Below are 19,142 nucleotides of genomic sequence, written 5' to 3' on the forward strand. Positions count from 1 at the left end.
TGCAAAAAATGGCGTCTGCAGTGTGGATGCGTGGGGGGAATTATTGTATGCAAACTCCGCAAGTGGTAGAAGCCCCGCCCAATCGTCCTGCTGAAAATTCACATAACAGCGCAGATATTGCTCCAAGGTGGCATTAGTGCGCTCCGTTTGCCCATCTGACTGTGGGTGGAAAGCCGAGGAGAGGTGTAACTTCACCTCCAGTAGACAAAACAGGCTCTGCCAGAAACGGGACGTGAATTGAGACCCTCTATCCGACACTATTCCTTCCGGCAAACCATGCAAACAGAATATGCGCCGAATGAACAATTCTGCCGCGGCCTTGGCTGTCGGGGTGCCCGTGCATGGGATAAAATGGGCCATTTTGGAGAACAGGTCCACCACCACCAGAATGGTGGTATGCCCCTCTGACGAGGGCAAGTCTGTAATAAAATCAAGGGACACGACCTTCCAGGGTCCCGATGGTGTGGGTAAGGGGTGCAACAGTCCCGCGGGCCTCCCTGTCTGATGCTTTGCCCTGCGGCACGTTGCACAGGACTGTACATACCGCTCCACATCTGCATGCACCCTCGGCCACCAAAACTCCCGGGTTAGGAGGTGAAGGGTTTTGTACAGCCCAAAGTGCCCCGCTGGCTTACTATCATGGCATTGGTGCAGGATCTGTGCCCGCAGCGGTCCTGGGGGTATATACATCTGGTTCCGGTGTATCAGGATGCCATCCCGCACTGAAAAAGGCAATGAGTGCTTTGCCCCTGCACCGACCACTTCCCGTAGCCGCGCTTGAGCAAACTGATCTTGTCCCTGTTGTTGTTGCAGTTGAGGAAGCAGTGTAGGTGGCAATAGGGCCGCCAGGAAGTTTTCAGGTCGTAACACAGTTGAAGCGGGATCCTCCTGCCGGGAACCGGCATGCTCCGGTTTCCTAGAGAGGGCATCCGCCTGCCTATTCTGAGTGCTGGGGATATATGTCACCTTGAAGTGGAACCGTGAGAAAAAAAGAGCCCACCGGATCTGACGCTGATTCAGTTTCCGTGATGTTTGTAAATGCTCCAGATTCCGGTGGTCTGTCCGCACTTCTACAGGGTACCGGGCCCCCTCCAGTAGATGACGCCAGGTTTCAAACGCGTCCTTGATGGCAAGCAATTCCTTTTCCCAAATCGTGTATTTCTGCTCCGCCGGGGTCAGTTTGCGGGAATGAAACGCACAAGGTAAAAGGGTCTCCCCCTTCCCCACCGTCTGCAACAGAACTGCCCCAACAGCCACATCCGATGCATCTGCCTCTACCACAAATGGGGTCTGCTGATTCGGGTGCTGTAAGATGGGTTTCGCGGTGAACCGGCCCTTCAGGCATTGAAATGCTTGCTGAGCTTCTGGACCCCACTGGAACTTTCTTTTTCCGCGTAGCAAGTCCGTGATTGGGGCCGCCACCTGGGCAAACTCAGGAATGAAACGGCGGTAATAGTTGGCAAACCCCAAAAAACGCTGGACCTCCTTTACATTCCGAGGAGGTTGCCAGGACTCGATGGCCAACACCTTTGCAGAGTCCATCTCTACACCTTTCGGCGATATCCGGTGCCCCAGAAAGTCCACCGTATCCAAATCAAAAGCACATTTTTCCAATTTGGCGTATAGATGGTGTTCCCGCAATCGTTGCAGCACTGCTCGCACATGAGATTCGTGAGCCTGGGGACTAACTGAATAGATCAAAATGTCATCAAGGTAGACAATGACAAAACGGTCTAGATAATCTCGGAATATATCGTTCATAAAGTGCTGAAATATTGCGGGCGCATTACACAACCCGAAGGGCATGACAGTATATTCAAATTGGCCGTACCTGGTCTGAAACGAGGTCTTCCACTCATCCCCCGCTCGTACACGCACCAAATTATAAGCTCCCCGTAGATCTAGTTTGGTGTAGATGGTGGCGTGACGCAGCCGTTCCAGGAGTTCTGGGATGAGCGGCAGCGGGTAGCGGTTCCGGCAGGTAATCTGGTTAAGAGCTCTAAAGTCATTGCAGAGCCTCAGTTCACCACACTTCTTCTTCACGAAGAGGACAGGTGCAGCTGCTGGGGCGGTAGACGGCCGAATGAACCCCCGTTTCAGGTTCTTCTCCAAGAAGTCTCGAAGGGCGGCCAACTCCGGTTCAGACAGGGCGTAAATCCGGCCCGCCGGTATCCGGGTCCCAGGAAGCAAGTCAATGGTGCAATCGTATGGCCGATGGGGTGGCAGGTGATCTGCCTCCTTTTTATCGAACACGTCTGCAAAGTCCCGGTACTTGGCCGGCAGCCCCTCAAGCGGGTCCCCCCGAGGTCCTTCGAGAATGGCACTCACTGTCCCCGGCCAACAATGACAACTGCAGTAGTCTGATGCAAAGACGACTTCCCCCCGGGGCCAAGAAATGCGGGGGTCATGTAACGTCAACCATGTCATTCCAAGGACCACCGGAAAATGAGCTATGGCTGCCACCAGAAACCGAATCTGCTCCTGGTGTCCCTGGATCTCCACCCACAAGGGCTCGGTCTCATGCGTCACCAAACCTGACGCCAAAGGCCTCCCATCAATTGTCTCAATATTGAGGGGCATGGCAAGTGGGTACACTTGAAACCCCTGCTGCTGCACAAACCCCATGTCCATGAATGTGCTGGAGGCCCCTGAATCCACCATGGCCATGGTCTGAACTGGGCATTGGTCTAGCTGACACACAGTCACTGGCAGAGCCAGTGGCTGACAGGAGTGGCGAGGTGGAGTCTCCGATGATGGGCCGCATCCCTGCCCCAGTCCTAGGACTCCCTTTAGGGCTGGGGTTGCCGGTTTCCCGACACCATGGGGCGTGGCCCTTTGGCAGGGCAGGTTCGTGCAAAATGCCCCTCTTGGCCACAGTAGAGGCACAGGCCTCCCCGTCGCCGCCTCTCCTTTTCTTGCATCGTGAGGCGGGGTCGGGCTCCACCCAGCTGCATAGGCTCCTCTTCCCCAAACTGGGAACTAGGTGCAGGGGTGACTGCTGGTTGCCTATAACCTGCAGGGGTGGCTGCTCGGGGTGGGTGGGATCGTTTTGCCACCCTACGGCTTTCTAGGCGCCCATCAATGCGCAGACACAACTGGATAAGTGCCTTCAAAGTCCCAGGCCGATCCACTCTTGCCAGTTCATCCAGGACTTCCTCGTGCAACCCTTCCTGAAACTGGTCCATCAAGGCTGCTTCGTTCCAGGTGAGATCCTGGGCTAGTAACCTGAATGCACTGGCATAGGTGGCAACAGTATCCTGGCCCTGGTGGAGGCGCCGGATTCTCCTATTGGCAGTTTCTGCCTTTTGCGGGTCCTCATATGCAGCCCGAAATTCTTTAACAAACTCCCTATAGTCTTGGAGTAGTGGGCTCTTTTGCAATAGCAGAGGAGTTGCCCATTTAGCTGCAGCGTCCGTCAGCAGGCTTATCACGAACCCCACCTGAACTTGAGCTGTAGGAAAGTCCTGGGGCCGCAGCTGCATGTACAACTCACATTGTGCCAGAAAGGCTGCAAATTTGTCTGGTGAGCCGTCAAACTTCTCCGGTGGGGCGATAGGACACTTACGGGAAGGTGCCAAAGCTGGAGGAGGTGCAGGGGGTTGTTGCTGTATCTGCGATAGCTGTGTTTGCAAAGCCGTCACCACTGCAGCCAGCTGGTTAATTTGCTGCCTTAAGACTTGGTTTTCATCTGCAACTGCCTCCTCCATTTTTTTTCTGTGTAGCAAACACTCTTTCAGTGACCAGCCACGAGTCAAGGCGTTCTGCTGAATGCTTTATTGCTTTAGTGTTTTATTGCCAATTACCCAGCCATAAATCTCTGGCCAAGAATGCAGGAGGGAACTGCTGCAGTTTAAGAAAAACACAGTCCTTTAAGTAAAGTCCAATAGTTCTAGCCAGAGACAAGTTCTGAAGTGCAAGCCTACCGATCCGGGTCGAAGAACCAAACAGAGGGTGCTGGGGTCAAGGAGCCAAGAGCAAGCGAAGGTCAAGTCCAGTCCGATATCAAGAGCCAAGTCAGTCGTCCAAAATGCCAGGGATAAACGTTCAAGCAGAGTCAATCAAGCCAGTCCAGGTCAGGAAACCAAAGTCACAGACAAACGGTAAGGCGTGGGGCACAGTAGCAACCGGAGGAACGAAAGGTGTTTGCTACAGTGGACCAGCGGTCAGATTTCCCCTTTTCAAGCCCTGCCAGCATGACCCCACCCAGCTCCCAGCTGTGCCTCATTCCCCTTACTACAGCTCAGCGTTTTCTCCGTGCCTGTTCTGCAGGCGCGTACTTCGCCTGATCCCCTGCCTTTGTTCTGCCCTTTTCCTACGTCTCCTTTCGCGGGGGCTGGGTGGTCGAACCCCCTCCGTCTCTGACTCAGCCTCAGGAGAGGCAGGCAGAGGGAGTGACTGACTGACCCGTGGCTCCTCCACGGGGCCTGCATCCTCCTCCATTGTACGACTCCCTTCCAACTGTGCACCGGTCTCTGGTCTGGCTGTGGGGGAGGAGACACCCTCTACTACTTGTAAGTTTGCCTCCTCTTCATCTGAGGAGGCTTCCTCGGGTGCAATCCTAACAGATAGAGAGATTTTACAAGGACATGGGATTGGGGGCCTTTGTTTCTCATAACTTGTAGTTTCTCTGTCTGTCTGTCTTTCTATCTTTTAGCAATATCCCCTTTATTACATGTATAATGTATTTTGCTTCTGGCAGTAAAACTTTTGACATTGATTAGTTGAGCTAATCTGATGTCATGGAATGTTGCAAACATTCCAACTTCTCAGAGGACAAAGCTATCAACATTTGCAAGCCAGCTTCTGTGAGGCAAAGGAAAGTGTTTACTTTATTTATTTATTGAAACATATTTCCCCTGCTCTTCAACTACAGAAGGGGCTCCTTGATTAGTTGACAAAGATTAAAAGCAGTAAATAAACAAAATACATAAAACTCATCTAAATAATAGACGTTAAAACAGAATAAAACCAGAGTTATACAAGGATTAAAACACTGATTAAAACAGAAAACTAAATTGCCCCAGGCAAATTCTTCATCAGGGTTCGCCCCACGCAAATCTCTACAGCATTGTTTTGGCTTGGTTTAACTTTCATAGAGGCCCCAGTAGCTCTGTGCAGGTAGGCTGAACAGGTCTCAGGAAGTATGGCAGGAAGTCAATAGACCAGTGCCCTCCAATGGTGAGGGATAATGGGAATTGTAGGCCAAAACATCTGGAAGGCCGCAAGTTGCCAACCCCTGCAATAGATGGGAGAAGTGGGAAGCTAAAGGGGTGGATTGGGGATGGAGAAATCTTGATTAAAGTAGCACAGGAGACAGGAAGAGGCCAATGAGAGAGCGGGCTTTGAAGAAATCTCACATGCTTAAAGTCAGGATGTTCTGTATAGTATGGGAAGGGGAGAGAATACTCTGGAGGCTAGCCAAGAGATAGATGAAAGGCTGTGAGACAAAGCAGGTATTGTATAAAACACAGTGTGGGGAAACAAAGGACGGTGAATACATAGAGCTGCAGTAAGGAATAGCCAAGAATTATATAGGACTGTGGCAAAACTTCACCTAGGGATAATAGGAGCAATGCTCTGTTGGCAGGAAGAAAATGCAAAAGCAAAGACGGTTTGCATGGCTGGGGTTCTCTGTCTATTTTCCATCCATTTAGATATTAAGTTTGGTAGCATTGTGGTTACTGTTTCTAAAAGGTGCAACAGTGCATTTATTTATTTAGGCTATGCTTATATTGTCCTTCAATTAAAAAAAAATCCCAGGATAGTTTACATAAGAACTGTATTTACAACCAGGTCTTGATAAGGATTAAAGTAAGAGTTGGGTCTTTTGTTGCGCTTGATTCAGGATACAGCTGACAATTATGAGCTGGATAAATTGATTATCCGAGCCAGGTAACTAGCACCACTGTTTGAAATGGAAAATGTTAGTGGATTTGCTGACCTGCCATTGGAGAGAATGTAAAATAATCTCTGAAAAGATTGGACCAGAGTGCTGTAAGCTGAATATTAGCTGGCCGGGGCTACTGAGTGGTTCAGAAGAACCACAGTGATCTGATATCACATTTTGTCATTGTTTCAATAGAGTAGTAGAGAATTTGACAGAGATCTGTATAGGATTCTCTTTGTTCCTGGAGGAATAGTAGCTCTTTCTAAAGTTTAATACCTTGTATGTTTAGGTATTTTTCTCTAAAATGCTATTATTTTAGGTATATACAAATTATTTAATTAGTGACGTAATCATCACTTTAAAAAAGCTGTATCAGTTTACATGAGTTACAGCTTGGAAGCTAAAGATACAATTTTTGATATAAAATCTGCCCGTTCTTCATGATGTCTGTATCTGTCTCTATAGAGATCCATAGTTTATCACAAAGATTCAAACAGATCACACTTAAGAGGAGGCCCATAATTAGTTAACTTCTATTATTGTACCATAATTTGAACATCAGAGTCTAATGGATTATGCTTTTTTAAACGAAAAGATAAAATTAAATATCAATCTTACTAACCCTGGCAAGCATGTGTATGTAGAATGTGGTTGCATAATTGAACTGAATTAACTCCCTTAGGTGTTTTGAAAAATATAATAAAAGGGGCAGTAATTTAACTTCACTATTCTGTTGGTCATATTGACAATATACTTGTCTGTTTAGAACAAAAAACATTTTAATCCAGGGTTTCCTGTCACAGCAGGAACACTCCCTGAATTCCCTTTAGGATATTATTGCAGCTAGCAGTAAAAAGGGGGAGGTCTTTGCTCATTTCCTCCTCTCTTTACAGCGCTCAGTGCCACCTCCTACATTGTTCTAGAGATCGCCTAACCCCCTACAGCAGATTTTTTAGTCACATGGGGGCTACAGGAGAAAGGAGAAAATGGCAGAGATCACCTTCTTCCCAGTTCTGCCAGCAAAAATGATTCACTGGATCAGAAGCCTTCTATGTAAGGAGTTCTTTTGTCCATGTGAGGCAATTTGGATTCAAGCTATTACAAATTGGGACCTTCCTGAAAATGGAGTTCAGATTTGTAAATATTACATGTTTTGGGGAGAGAAGAACCTGGAAATATAAGTTCATCTCAATTACTGACCCCTGTTCCAGTTCCTTTAGAAATAATAATGGTGATTTTTTAATTCATATTACAGGGTTTAAGGAACAAGCCAAAGAAAACTGGACATGTAAAGCCAGATCTCATAGATGTTGATCTTGTAAGAGGTAAGGTGGATCTCCTAAATATGGAATGTAATATTGATCAGCATTTCAATGTATAAATTTCAGCACTTTTAGTGTAGGATTTTGGGGTGGGGCACTGTTTTTTTATAGGATAAGATATTACTGCTGTGTATATAATAACTCAATGCAACACCCACATTAGTGCACAGCATATTAGAGGGTGGGGCACAACTGTAATGGAAACATTCTACTGGCAGATTCCTGTGCAGCTCATGAGAGCAAAAACAGGATAATGCTCAAATGTGTGTACTTGGATTAAAATAATAATGATGGAAACCTGAATTGAGAAGTGAATAATAGCTTGCCGTTACAAATTCCTTGCAGCCCTTGTCTTGTATAGTACAGCATGAGCTGCTTTACACCCACAGCCAGATAGTATTCCTCTTGATAACAGTGAAATTCAGTGTGCTGGAAATAACATCAATAAATTACATATAGTTATTGGAATAGTCCGTGCTGACTTGACATCTGCTCTGAAGTATCAGTCAAATATTAGAGCATTGTTACCATTGCCAGCAGTAAGTTAATTACTACACCTTTCAGTTTTCCTAGAAATTTCTACTAGAAATATTGCTTTAGTCATATTCACTATACTAGAAATGGTGCCTTAACCAGAAGCCTTTTTCAACAGATTAGTGTAGAATTATGTACTTAGTTTATCAAGAAATGTTGCCGAAATGGCAGTCTCCAGAATTGCAAATCAAAACAAAGCAATGACATACACAAACAATCTTTTAATACCAGATGGGCAAACACAAGTTCCTGGTTATCTATGACAAAGAGAATGTTTATCCTTGCTACTCCTGAAAAAGTACCCTGATGTGTTCTAGTTTTGAAAGAATGAGGCACAGGTCTTAGATTCATTCTGTATAGTATGGATAGAGACCACTTTTCAGCCCTCAGGCCGAGATCTTTCACAGGTAACCTTCTGGGGGCTGCATGCCAGTGGCATAGCCAAACAAAGCCCTATCCATGCCTGTCCATCACTCTAATACCTGCCCATCTTCTTCCCTTCCCATCCGTTTTGGCTGCCTGCCACCTCCCTCTCTCCCTATCCCATCTGCACACATTTGAGATCATGCTCCTTTGGTGATTGCTGAGAAGACAGCTTTCCTTTTACAGTGCACAGCACAGAAACGTAACATGCCCATGGAGAAAGGGAGTGGTATCTTCCTCCATGGGTAGCTTGGCATTTTGCATGTCTATATATCTGAAGATTTACAATTGTATCTTAGACAAATAGTAACTGGGAATCTTCGTTATTGCTATACAACTATTTCATTTTCTCCTCTTTAGGCTCTGCCTTTGCTAAAGCTAAACCAGAAAGTCCCTGGACCTCCCTGACTCGAAAGGGTATTGTTAGGGTTGTTTTCTTCCCATTCTTCTTCAGCTGGTGGCTACAAGTGACATCAAAGGTTATTTTCTTCTGGCTCCTTGTCCTTTATCTTCTTCAAGGTACAACTAGATAATGACATCTGACAAATACCTTAATTAGAAAACTAGCGGAACCTTTTTTTCTAGCGTTCCAATGAGACATTTCCATTTATTTCATTAAAAAGTCAATTACCGAAAGAAACTGAATTTGCAATAAGAACAAAGTAGCTAAATTGTTGTAATTCCAAGAATAGTAAATAACTTGACAGTGTTATAATAACAAAAAGGGATTTTAGAAAAGGATATGATTTTGGCACACTCCAGAAACATCAGGAGATAAAACATAGGAAACAGAAAAAAGTTGTTTAGATTAAAGAACATACTGCGGGGAAGGTTCCAATTACATTATTTAGGCTTGAGCTTAGAAGGTGATTCAGATCCTTAGAAAACTTGTTCAAAATGTATTCTGCTCTGACAGCCTCCTTGTCACCTACTTATTATTATTATTATTATTATTATTATTATTATTATTATTATTTATTTATATAGCACCATCAATGTAGAAATATAGTAGATAATTCTATCCATGGCTATCTAATACCTATTCTTAGAATACGATAATACTTATACAGTTATGTTTCCTTTGAAATGGTTAATTATCCGCAATGCAGCATTGCAGTAAGTCACTTGGATTGATATGTCAGCTCCTTCAAAGTTGGTAACCTGCCTAAAGGCACTCTGTATAAATTCATGCACGTCTACATATACTATTACATGCTTGTACAATCCTATTTTGTTGTGATTAGAGATGTAAAAATTCCAGAAATTTTGAAGCCATGGAAAAAACCCGTTTTTCCTGGGTTTTTTCTGGAAAAAACAAATTTTTGGAAAAATTGAAATAATGCAATATTAGCACTTTTTACAGATTGAAAGTCACTTTGTTACTTTAGGGACATAAAATGTAATTATGTCCAAGTTGGTTTGGCATACAATTATTACATTTGGTATATTAAAAGTAGTGTATTCAAACAATTATAACAAATTTAATTTACTTTTTTAACTTTTTTTTGGTAACAAATGGAGCTGTTAGGAACTGTTAGGAACACCTGAACTATAAGGAACCTCTTTGGTCCTGCCAGTTTATTATGAGGAGCAGGCAAAAAACAATTTTAAAAAACAACTAAAGAAACCACCAACATTAGTAACAAAGAAAATTATTTATGTCTCTGCTAGTCCTTCAGTGTCAAGACATAAAGCCCCCATTCCCATGAAAAGAACTGAGAAAAAACTTGACCAAGATTCAATGAATATGCATGAAATTTAAACAGACTCATTTTCTGACCTGTAGCTATCAGTATTAGTTTCAGTCTCTGCTTCCATGGAAGTGCCCCCTAGAGGCAGAAATGCATCTACCTCTTGCATTTGAGAGTTGTAGTCTCAGTTTGCAACCTAGGACTTGCTTGTCCTTGCTGCACAGACATTGTAATAATAGGATACTGTACAGTTTTTAGAAATCATTTGGAGAAGTAAATATCTGAACACCTTGTCTTAAACATTTTATTCATCATGCTAAAATAAAACATCCTGTAATCTGTTTTTTTCTTCATTTTTTCCAATTTTTCGGAAAAAAACAAGGCTTTGGGAAAAAATGGAAAAAAACCCGGTTTCCCCCCGAATTTTTCTGGTTTTTCCCCGGGCCTTCACATTTCTAGTTGTGATGTCTGTGATGGGTTAGAAATTCCTGCTATTGTCTAAGCTAGGCTGGCTCCCTCCTTGATGGGCTTTCGGAAGCAGGCTAAAACTTTTTTGTTCCAGTAGGCCTTTGGAGAATAGTCTGACCCTCCATCTATGTTAATGTCTTATAATTTTGTTGTGTATTTTAAATGTTTACCCCCCATGTATATTTTAAACTTTGTAAGGCCGCCTTGAGGCCCAGCATTGGGCAAAAGGCAGGATACAAATAAATATAATAATAATAATAATAATAATAATAATAATAATAATAATAATATCCACACATTTGAAAGTTGCTGACAAACATTAGTTGTAGGAAGACATCTGTGTTTGTATGCCTTTTAATATTATGTAATCTTGGTATCCTGTTGCTTGTATTTCAAAGGCGCTATCACTTGTAACTATATAACAAAATATTTTAACTTGGTAAATAGAGCACTATCCAACCAAACCTAAGAAATTAAAGACCCATTGAGAGATATAAACACAATGCTTAAATCTCCTGCACTGAAATAAAATAACTTAAGTTTGGATCTTGTTCATTTCTTAAACAAACAATGACTTGCAATCATCATAATCTTCCTCCTTTTCATCCTCATCTTCCAACAGATAATGGGCCTGTTCAGACAACAGCTAAGCTACGGCCAAGTTGCTAACCTTTTTGCAGCAAATGCTTAGTGAGCGTGTTTAAGCCGCAGTTATATATGGTTAGGAATGGTTCACATAGTTCACATGGCACACTAAGCCATAATGTTTAGCTCAAAATGCTTAATCACCGCGGCTTAGCATGTTGCCTGAACAGGGTCAATATTTCTGCCATTTGTTTAATTTTGAATTATTGGTGCAGATTGGATGCTTCATTTTCTCATTTTTTTATTTCTTTCAAAGTTGCTGCAGTAGTATTGTTCTATACAATAGAAGGCCCACATAATATACCTCTGACTGAAGTAATAGGGCCGGTATGGCTCATGTTGCTCCTTGGAACTGTGCATTGCCAGATTGTTTCAACAAGAACACCTAAACCACCTCCAAGTACAGGAGGGAGAAGGCGAAGGTACAGTTTGTGCTTACATTGTGGGGTCTTTATGCATGAATTTGCATGAATTTATTTCAGCATCTAACATATTTTTGAAAGACTTTGCTTAAAATCTGACCTTATGCATTGCAAAAAAAAATTGGACGGTGCTGATACCGTTAATATGTTCTGAAATTCCTTTTATTTGTAATTGTCTTAATGGAATTTTACAGTAGCCACTACACATTGGAGTGGTTACACTGTCAACACTGTTGTGAAACTTGTTAAGCAGCAGCCGGTACAAAACAGTGATGTTTAGTGGAGAGAGCACCAGACAAAACTACAGTGATTACTCAGAAGCTTAAAATGAGTAATGGGGAATGAATATACATTGCTTTCATACTTCTGCTCTTCTGGGCTGGTGATGGGTAGTTGATAACGAAGACTTCTAGGCTTAGAGAAGGTGTTAATGAAAATGAAAATGTCTCTTGTGCAGAATACTAAGGTGATGGCTGAATTTAAAGCTCTTGTTTGCATGCTTTCAAGAACGCTGACCATGTTGTAGTGCTAGTGAATGACACTTACAAGATGCCTTCCGCTTTTCATCTCTTCTGATGAAGGAAATTAAGGAAAGCAGCACATTTGGAAGTTCATAGGGAAGGAGATGGCTCTAGTACTACAGATAACACACAGGAAGGAACAGTGCAGAGCTACGGTACAAGCACCTCTTACAGTATTGGCGCTGTCTTCAGAGATATCTGGCATGCCGCTTTCTTTTTATCAGGGTTTGTATTTTATTCAAGGCTATGTTTGTCTTAAAGATGTGCTATCCCCTTTCTGACAAAGTCAGCATTCATCTGTATTTCCAACCTTCTTCTGCACATTCAGCTAAGCATTCCTGATCTTTTATTTATAACTCTCTCTTTAATGTAACTCTATCAAAGTATTCTTGCAGTTGTGGCTGTGTTCTCATACATTGGCAAATAAGTGCAACTCTCTTAGAAATGCCAAGCAGATGTATAGAACGGGATGATTTAAATGAAAAACTTTTGTTCAACAAATGCCAAAGGTCAGGAAGAAACAAATCTTGCAGTATAAATTTTCTTTTTCCACTTATGATGATATGATATTTGCTGTGCAGTGGTCTTCAACCTTTCCAAAACCAGGACTCTCCTTTAATCTTAGCTGCAATATAAAGCCCACTTTCCCCACTCCTTTTCTGTTTGCAGTTATGAGGGAAAGAAATTCAATTTTGTTTAGTTTGTGTCAGGGCTGAGAAGTTAGCAGTAAGAAACTGATGTTGAAATAAGTCTTGATTCAGAGATTGAGGATGGAAGAAGAAAGATCTAGTGCTGGAAGAGTAGAGGCTACAGAACTGGGGAGTTCATGCCATTGTGCAGGAAAAACAAGATGGATGTGGATGGAATTTTTTAGAGGTGGTGGAAAGGACAACCTCTACCTCTGCCCTGGTGATCCCTTGTCCCACTCTTTGTCGTAAACACATTCCAAACTAACTATATGCATTTTATCTAGGTATTTCCACTTGCTGTTTTATAGTGGCAGACCCAGTATAATCCTCAGTTCTTCGTGTTTTGTTCCAATTAAGATTCAAAGAAAGTTTTGTTGATTGGTATCCGTATTTTTTAAAGGCTAATATAGGAACTACAGCGGGAAATTATCCATGCATTTGTTTTTGAACCATAAATCTGATGAAACAATGATGATTTCTTTAAAAATTCAGTTCAAATGTTTTAGAAAAGTTCGAAACCACTGACACTATATAATGTATTTTTAAGAAATCAGGAAAGGGGATAGTGCAATTTACTTGTACATTTTGTATATTTAGCGTTTTTACACTAACATGTGTCCTATCTGTCCTCTTTGATGACAATGCTGTTTCCTAAAAATTAAAATTATGGTATATAGGTCATAATGTCATAGAAGTATTATATTTTGCTCCTTGCAGAGATTTTAAGCACTTCAGACGATAATGGTTCTATCCCTCTTTTGTAGCTCATTTTTCATTTTTTGAAAAGCTTGAAAGCTACAGAAAAAATCTCATATTTAAAGATGTTTCGGCAGTCAGGTATCTTCAGAGCAATGAGAATCTGTGCCATCACTGAGTGTTCATGACTTCCATAGCAATTATCAGCAGCATCTACTATCCGAAAGTGGGCTTTTAAAAACTCAGATTTTTCCTTTCTTTAGCAAGGCTCAGAGTCAAAATCAAAATCTTTGTACTGAATAATTTGAAACCTAATTAAGGGTTGGCTTTTATTTTTGTTATAAGAAATGTGGCAGAGCTTTAATACCAAAATGGAGGTAATTCAAAGCTAGAATTTAACCTTTCTTATGTAAGACTAGTTACAAAATCTTGAAGTTTGAGAGTTGGTGTGTGTGCGTGTGTTTTTCAGCCAGATGGCTTATATTTATGGGCTCTTCTGTATGTGATGTGATAAGCTCAGGTCAGCCATGAGAAATCCCTGGGAGATTTACTTTGACATCAGTGATTTTATACAGAGCTTTAAATATGGCTTGCTTTTTTAAAATGTCCTATAAGGACACTAAATATGATATACAAAGAGAAAGAATACTTCTTTGCAAGGAGAAAGATAATCCAGTAATATTGGAGTCATGACTTAGCCTGTCATAAGGTTGTTTCTAATTGAGCTATTGCGGCTTAAAATTACATTCTCATAGTTGATTTACTTTAATTGAAGGCTCCATTTAATGTTAAATGTGGCAATGCATTTTTCTTTTCCTTCATCAGAAGGATCTATTTACTGCTGTAGACAACAGTAGAACTTGGCTGTTGTGAAGCTTCATGTTATTGCTTTACTGCTCTTCTAGCATAACTGCTAATGCAGAACATAGTGCTTCTGTATTTGCTATAGATATGGAACAAATTTGATTTTACTGTTGCATCCGTGGAAATTTTACCTATGGTCTCCAGATATTTGCCTTAGTGATTATTTATTTATTTATTACATTTTTATACCGCCCAATAGCCGAAGCTCTCTGGGCGGTTCACAAAAATTAAAACCATAATAAAACAACCAACAGGTTAAAAGCACAAATACAAAATACAGTATAAAAAGCACAACCAGGATAAAACCACGCAGCAAAATTGATATAAAATTAAAATACAGAGTTAAAACAGTAAAATTTAAATTTAAGTTAAAATTAAGTGTTAAAATACCGAGTGAATAAAAAGGTCTTCAGCTGGCGACGAAAGGAGTACAGTGTAGGCGCCAGGCGGACCTCTCTGGGGAGCTCGTTCCACAACCGGGGTGCCACAGCGGAGAAAGCCCTCCTCCTAGTAGCCACCTGCCTCACTTCCTTTGGCAGGGGCTCACGGAGAAGGGCCCCTGTAGATGATCTTAAGGTCCGGGCAGGTACATATGGGAGGAGGCATTCCATCAAATAACCTGGCCCCAAACAGTTTAGGGCTTTAAATGTCAATACCAGTACTTTGAATCGGGCCCGGACCTGGACTGGCAGCTAATGAAGTAAAAGGACTGGCATAATGTGATCTCGCCAGCCAGTCCCTGTTAGTAAACGGGCTGCCCTGTTTTGTACCAGCTGAAGCTTCCGGACCGTTTTCAAAGGCAGCCCCACGTATAATGCATTGCAGTAATCCAAACAAGAGGTTATCAGAGCATGGATAACTGTAGCTAGGCTATCTCTGTCCAGATAAGGACGTAGTTGGTATATTAACCTAAGCTGATAAAAGGTGCTCTTTGCCACTGAGTTCAGCTGTGCCTCAAGTGACAGTTCTGGATCCAAGAGCACCCCCAAACTACGGACCCGATCCTTTAGGGAGAGTGCAACCCCTTCCAGGACAGGGCAAACATCACCTCGCCGGACAGATGAACCACCCGCTAACAGTACCTCCGTCTTGTCTGGATTGAGTCTCAGTTTGTTAGCCCTCATCCAGTCCATTACCGTGCCCAGGCACTGGTTCAGAACAGTCACTGCCTCACCTGGGTTTGATGAAAAGGAAAGGTAGAGCTGGGTATCATCCGCATATTGATGACACCTCAGTCCACATCTCCGGATAACCTCCCCCAGCGGCTTCATGTATATGTTAAACAGCATAGGGGATAAGATAGAGCCCTGCGGAACCCCATGGCTTAGGAGCCATGGCACAGAGCAATAATCCCCCAGCACCACCTTCTGGAATCGGCCATCCAAGTAGGAGCGGAACCACTGCAATGCAGTACCTCCAACTCCCAGCTCAGACAACCTATCCAGAAGGATACCATGGTCGATAGTATCGAAGGCCGCTGAGAGGTTCAGGAGAACCAACAGGGTCGCACTCCCCCTGTCTCTCTCCCGACAGAGGTCATCCCACAGGGCGACCAAGGCAGTTTCCGTTCCAAAACCAGGCCTGAAACCCGATTGAAATGGATCTAGATAATCCGTTTCATTCAAGAGGCCTGGAGTTGTCCTGCAACCACCCGCTCAAGCACCTTGCCCAGGAAGGGGATATTAGCCACCGGCCTGTAGTTGTTAACATCCTCCGGGTCCAGGTTAGGCTTCTTCAGGAGTGGTCTAATCACCGCCTCTTTTAAAGAGGCCGGCACCACTCCCTCTCTCAAGGAGGCATTTACAACCTCCTGGACCCAGCCAGCGATCCCCTCCTTATTTGATGTAATGAGCCATGAGGGACAAGGGTCAAGCACACAGGTGGTCGACCGGACTTGGCCAAGCACCTTGTCCACATCCTCGGGCCTCAATAACTGATTAATGGCACAGGAATTATTTTCAGACTTGTGTTTTTAAGCCTGTAGAAGATAAAACCCAAGTTTCATATGTGTATCGTAAACTATAAATACCCTGATGTGAGCAGACTTGGAACTCTTAGTTGCTTTTGACTACCAGCTGAAGTTCAATATCTGGTTGTGTTTTTAAAGAAATGAAATTTAATGAAGTACTAGTACTTCAATATGACATATGTTCAAGACACTTTAAGAGCCATGGTCCAGGGGAAACCTGTGGGTTGTTGTTAAAATGTGGGTTGTTATGTTGTCTGAATCCAGCCATGCTAGCAACTATGGTTTGTTAACCATGAACAACCCACAGTTCACAATACAACAACAAACCATGGGTTCTCTTCAAGGGGTGTTTGTGGTTAACAAATCATGATTTGTTAGTGCAGCTGGGTTCAGACAATACAACAACCCACATTTGAACAACAATCATGAGTTCAGTGACAACCCATACTCAATCTTGTGTTTTGTGTGAACCCGTTGTATATGTCTGTTTGGCTTTGTTTGTTCTCTGTTTTTGATTACATTGTGTTTGTATATGTGAGATTAAAAAAATCTCTTTAAACAGTATTAGTTAAGAGTGGAAATGGTGGCCTTAAGTTTTGAATCCCTTCCATGTGTATATGCATGTATTTTAAAAGGTTTGGCTGTCCTTGGAAATCTCAACTTCTCTCAGTTGTGACCATTTTTAGCAGTTTGCAGTGATCTGAAACATTAACACAGACTGACAGATACACTAGGTTCCCCCCCTTTGCTGATACCCATTTCTACCCCTTTTCCTTAAATTTTTGATCCAAATTAATGGGCAGACATTTCCGTCCTGGGGCTAATAATTAGGAGTTGAAAATTGATTGACAGGCAACTGGAACATGAGCAGGAGTCTCCATCCTCAGCTTCCTGGTTTGTTTTCAGTATAAAGAAGACAAGCAAGACTGGAAGCTCTCTTTGATGCTGCCTGATGAAGGATAGGGATCAATAGGAGCTAGAATATTGCTTCCTATTGCTTTTCCTTTTTGTTTTGCTTAACTAGGGGGAAGGGAAGTGAGAGATAATTTCCAAACTCTCTCCAGTTTGAATACAGAATTGCTGCTGCTGCTGTCATCAAGAACTTGATCCTGACCCTGATGCAGTCTGCTAATTGTACAGGCATTCTTCATTCTAAAATTTCTACCTCACCTCTAGCCCATAAAGAAGAGTCTCTTTTGCTAGTTTACTAATGATTAAACATACAGATTGATATTCAATAAAATCACAACAAACATAGAATAAGCAATAATACATAGCTAGTATTATATAAGTAGTACAGTTAATTTCATGCACTGCTGGTTACCCTTTTTTCTAGTGCAATTTCCTATCATTCAATATAAACGTTTGAGGTCAGTGATAGTTTCAGTTGCTCATAAAGTTAGGAAAACGTCTTACATTGTGACAAAGTTCACTGTTTAACCCAGAAATTGCTGTATACTCATCATTTCTGTTTTGATCAACAACCCAGGAACCTAAAAACAAACCATGGGTTAACTCTGGGTTGCTTAATCTATAAACAACCCAGAGTTTCCAGGTTCTCACATTATGAAACAATTAATTAAAAAGCGGAAAGTATGAGTGGAGCACAGAAGTTGCATGCTTGTCGCTACAAATCCTGAGTTAAACGATCTAGGAATTGTTGCTGTGACCTGCAAACTCAGTTGTTAACAGGTTGTGTGTGGACGTCTCCCAGCCAACTGTAAGCAACATATATGAACAATGAATACATGTCAATTGATTAGAAAGATAGTATTGTAAGAATCTGTGAGTAGCTTGGCTTCATTCACATCTTTCTCCACTGTAGTCCTGTACATATATCCACCCCGCCTTCATATTTTGTAAAATCACATCCCTGGGGTCCTTGTCTGCATCTCTCCAGTTTCTTTGATTTTTTCATCCAGAGCTGAATCTTCACCTGTCTGTTGAGCTTCTTATGCTTCGAGGCCTTTATTATTGTTATTGTTTTAAATACATCTAAAGATAAGTAAGGAATCAAAAGTTCCTGTTGCTTTGAGAAAGCAATTCTGTTCTTTGAGAAAGCAGGATTAAAGACTTGGCTGTGTTTATATGGGCATGGACAAACCTATGTTTAAGCAAAATATTGCCTTCAAGACAGGTAGCTGACTTTCATGAATACCTTTATACATCCTGAATCAGTTCATATTCCAAATGAGTAAAATTGTGGATTACAAATGAATATCTTTGGTTCGTATGCCAAACACTAAATTTAGTATGCATATTCCTATGTTTCTGTCTTAGCTTTTTGAAGGAGGACCTCTATTAATTTCATGTGTCCATTTAACTCTAGAGCAAAGAAAACAAAGAATTCAATAGATAAGTCAACAGAGACTGACAATGGGTACGTCTCCCTTGATGGAAAAAAGACAGGTAAAAGCACTGAAGACGTTTTGCAGTCCCATGAGCCACACTGTGAAATTATCAGATCAGAAGAGACATGCTGGAACACAGGAACAGTCAGAAATACACTCAATAATTCTAATCATCACAAAGTGAGTGTCTCATTTGTTTTTCTAAAATGCGTTTGATGGCTCAGCACCAGTTTTAATTTATTTATTTTTATTTATTTTTATTTTATTTAAGGATTTTTATGCCGCCATTCAGCCAAAAAAGGCTCTCACGGCGGCTTACAAAAGTATTTCTTGACAGTCCCTGCCCACAGGCTTACAATCTAAAAGACATGACACAAAAGGAAAGGGGATTGGGAGGGAGGAGGAGGAGGGGGAAAAGGAAAGCAAATTCAGGCACTACAATCTTAGTTGCAAAATTCAGCAGTTACAGTTGACAGCAGGAGGGAGGGGGCTCTCAGCTGGAGCTGGACCCAGGCACGGTGGAGAGGTGCCTGGCTGCTGCTTCTTCTCTCACTGGTGGCCTCTCCAGAGATAGTTGGTAGTAGGAGGGAGGGGGCTCTCAGCTGGAGCTGGACCCAGGCACGGTGGAGAGGTGCCTGGCTGCTGCTTCCTCCCTCACTG

The 19,142-nt window shown here is 42.4% G+C and overlaps 1 protein-coding gene across 2 annotated transcripts in view; it reads left to right on the forward strand.

Annotated features, from left to right (window-relative positions):
• PHTF2 (putative homeodomain transcription factor 2) overlaps nucleotides 1-19,142 on the forward strand; it is a 92,464-nt gene that overhangs the window by 55,790 nt on the left and 17,532 nt on the right. The window contains exons 4-8 of one of the 2 annotated variants that reach the window (XM_063134206.1): nucleotides 7,143-7,212; nucleotides 8,527-8,685; nucleotides 11,227-11,392; nucleotides 11,974-12,138; nucleotides 18,461-18,662. In XM_063134206.1, the coding sequence (XP_062990276.1) occupies nucleotides 7,143-7,212; nucleotides 8,527-8,685; nucleotides 11,227-11,392; nucleotides 11,974-12,138; nucleotides 18,461-18,662 (762 nt within the window). The remainder of the gene's footprint in view (nucleotides 1-7,142; nucleotides 7,213-8,526; nucleotides 8,686-11,226; nucleotides 11,393-11,973; nucleotides 12,139-18,460; nucleotides 18,663-19,142) is intronic. The other variant, XM_063134207.1, reaches the window with a different exon arrangement.

Source organism: Elgaria multicarinata, chromosome 9, assembly GCF_023053635.1.
Source record: "Elgaria multicarinata webbii isolate HBS135686 ecotype San Diego chromosome 9, rElgMul1.1.pri, whole genome shotgun sequence".
Taxonomy (NCBI): domain Eukaryota; kingdom Metazoa; phylum Chordata; class Lepidosauria; order Squamata; family Anguidae; genus Elgaria; species Elgaria multicarinata.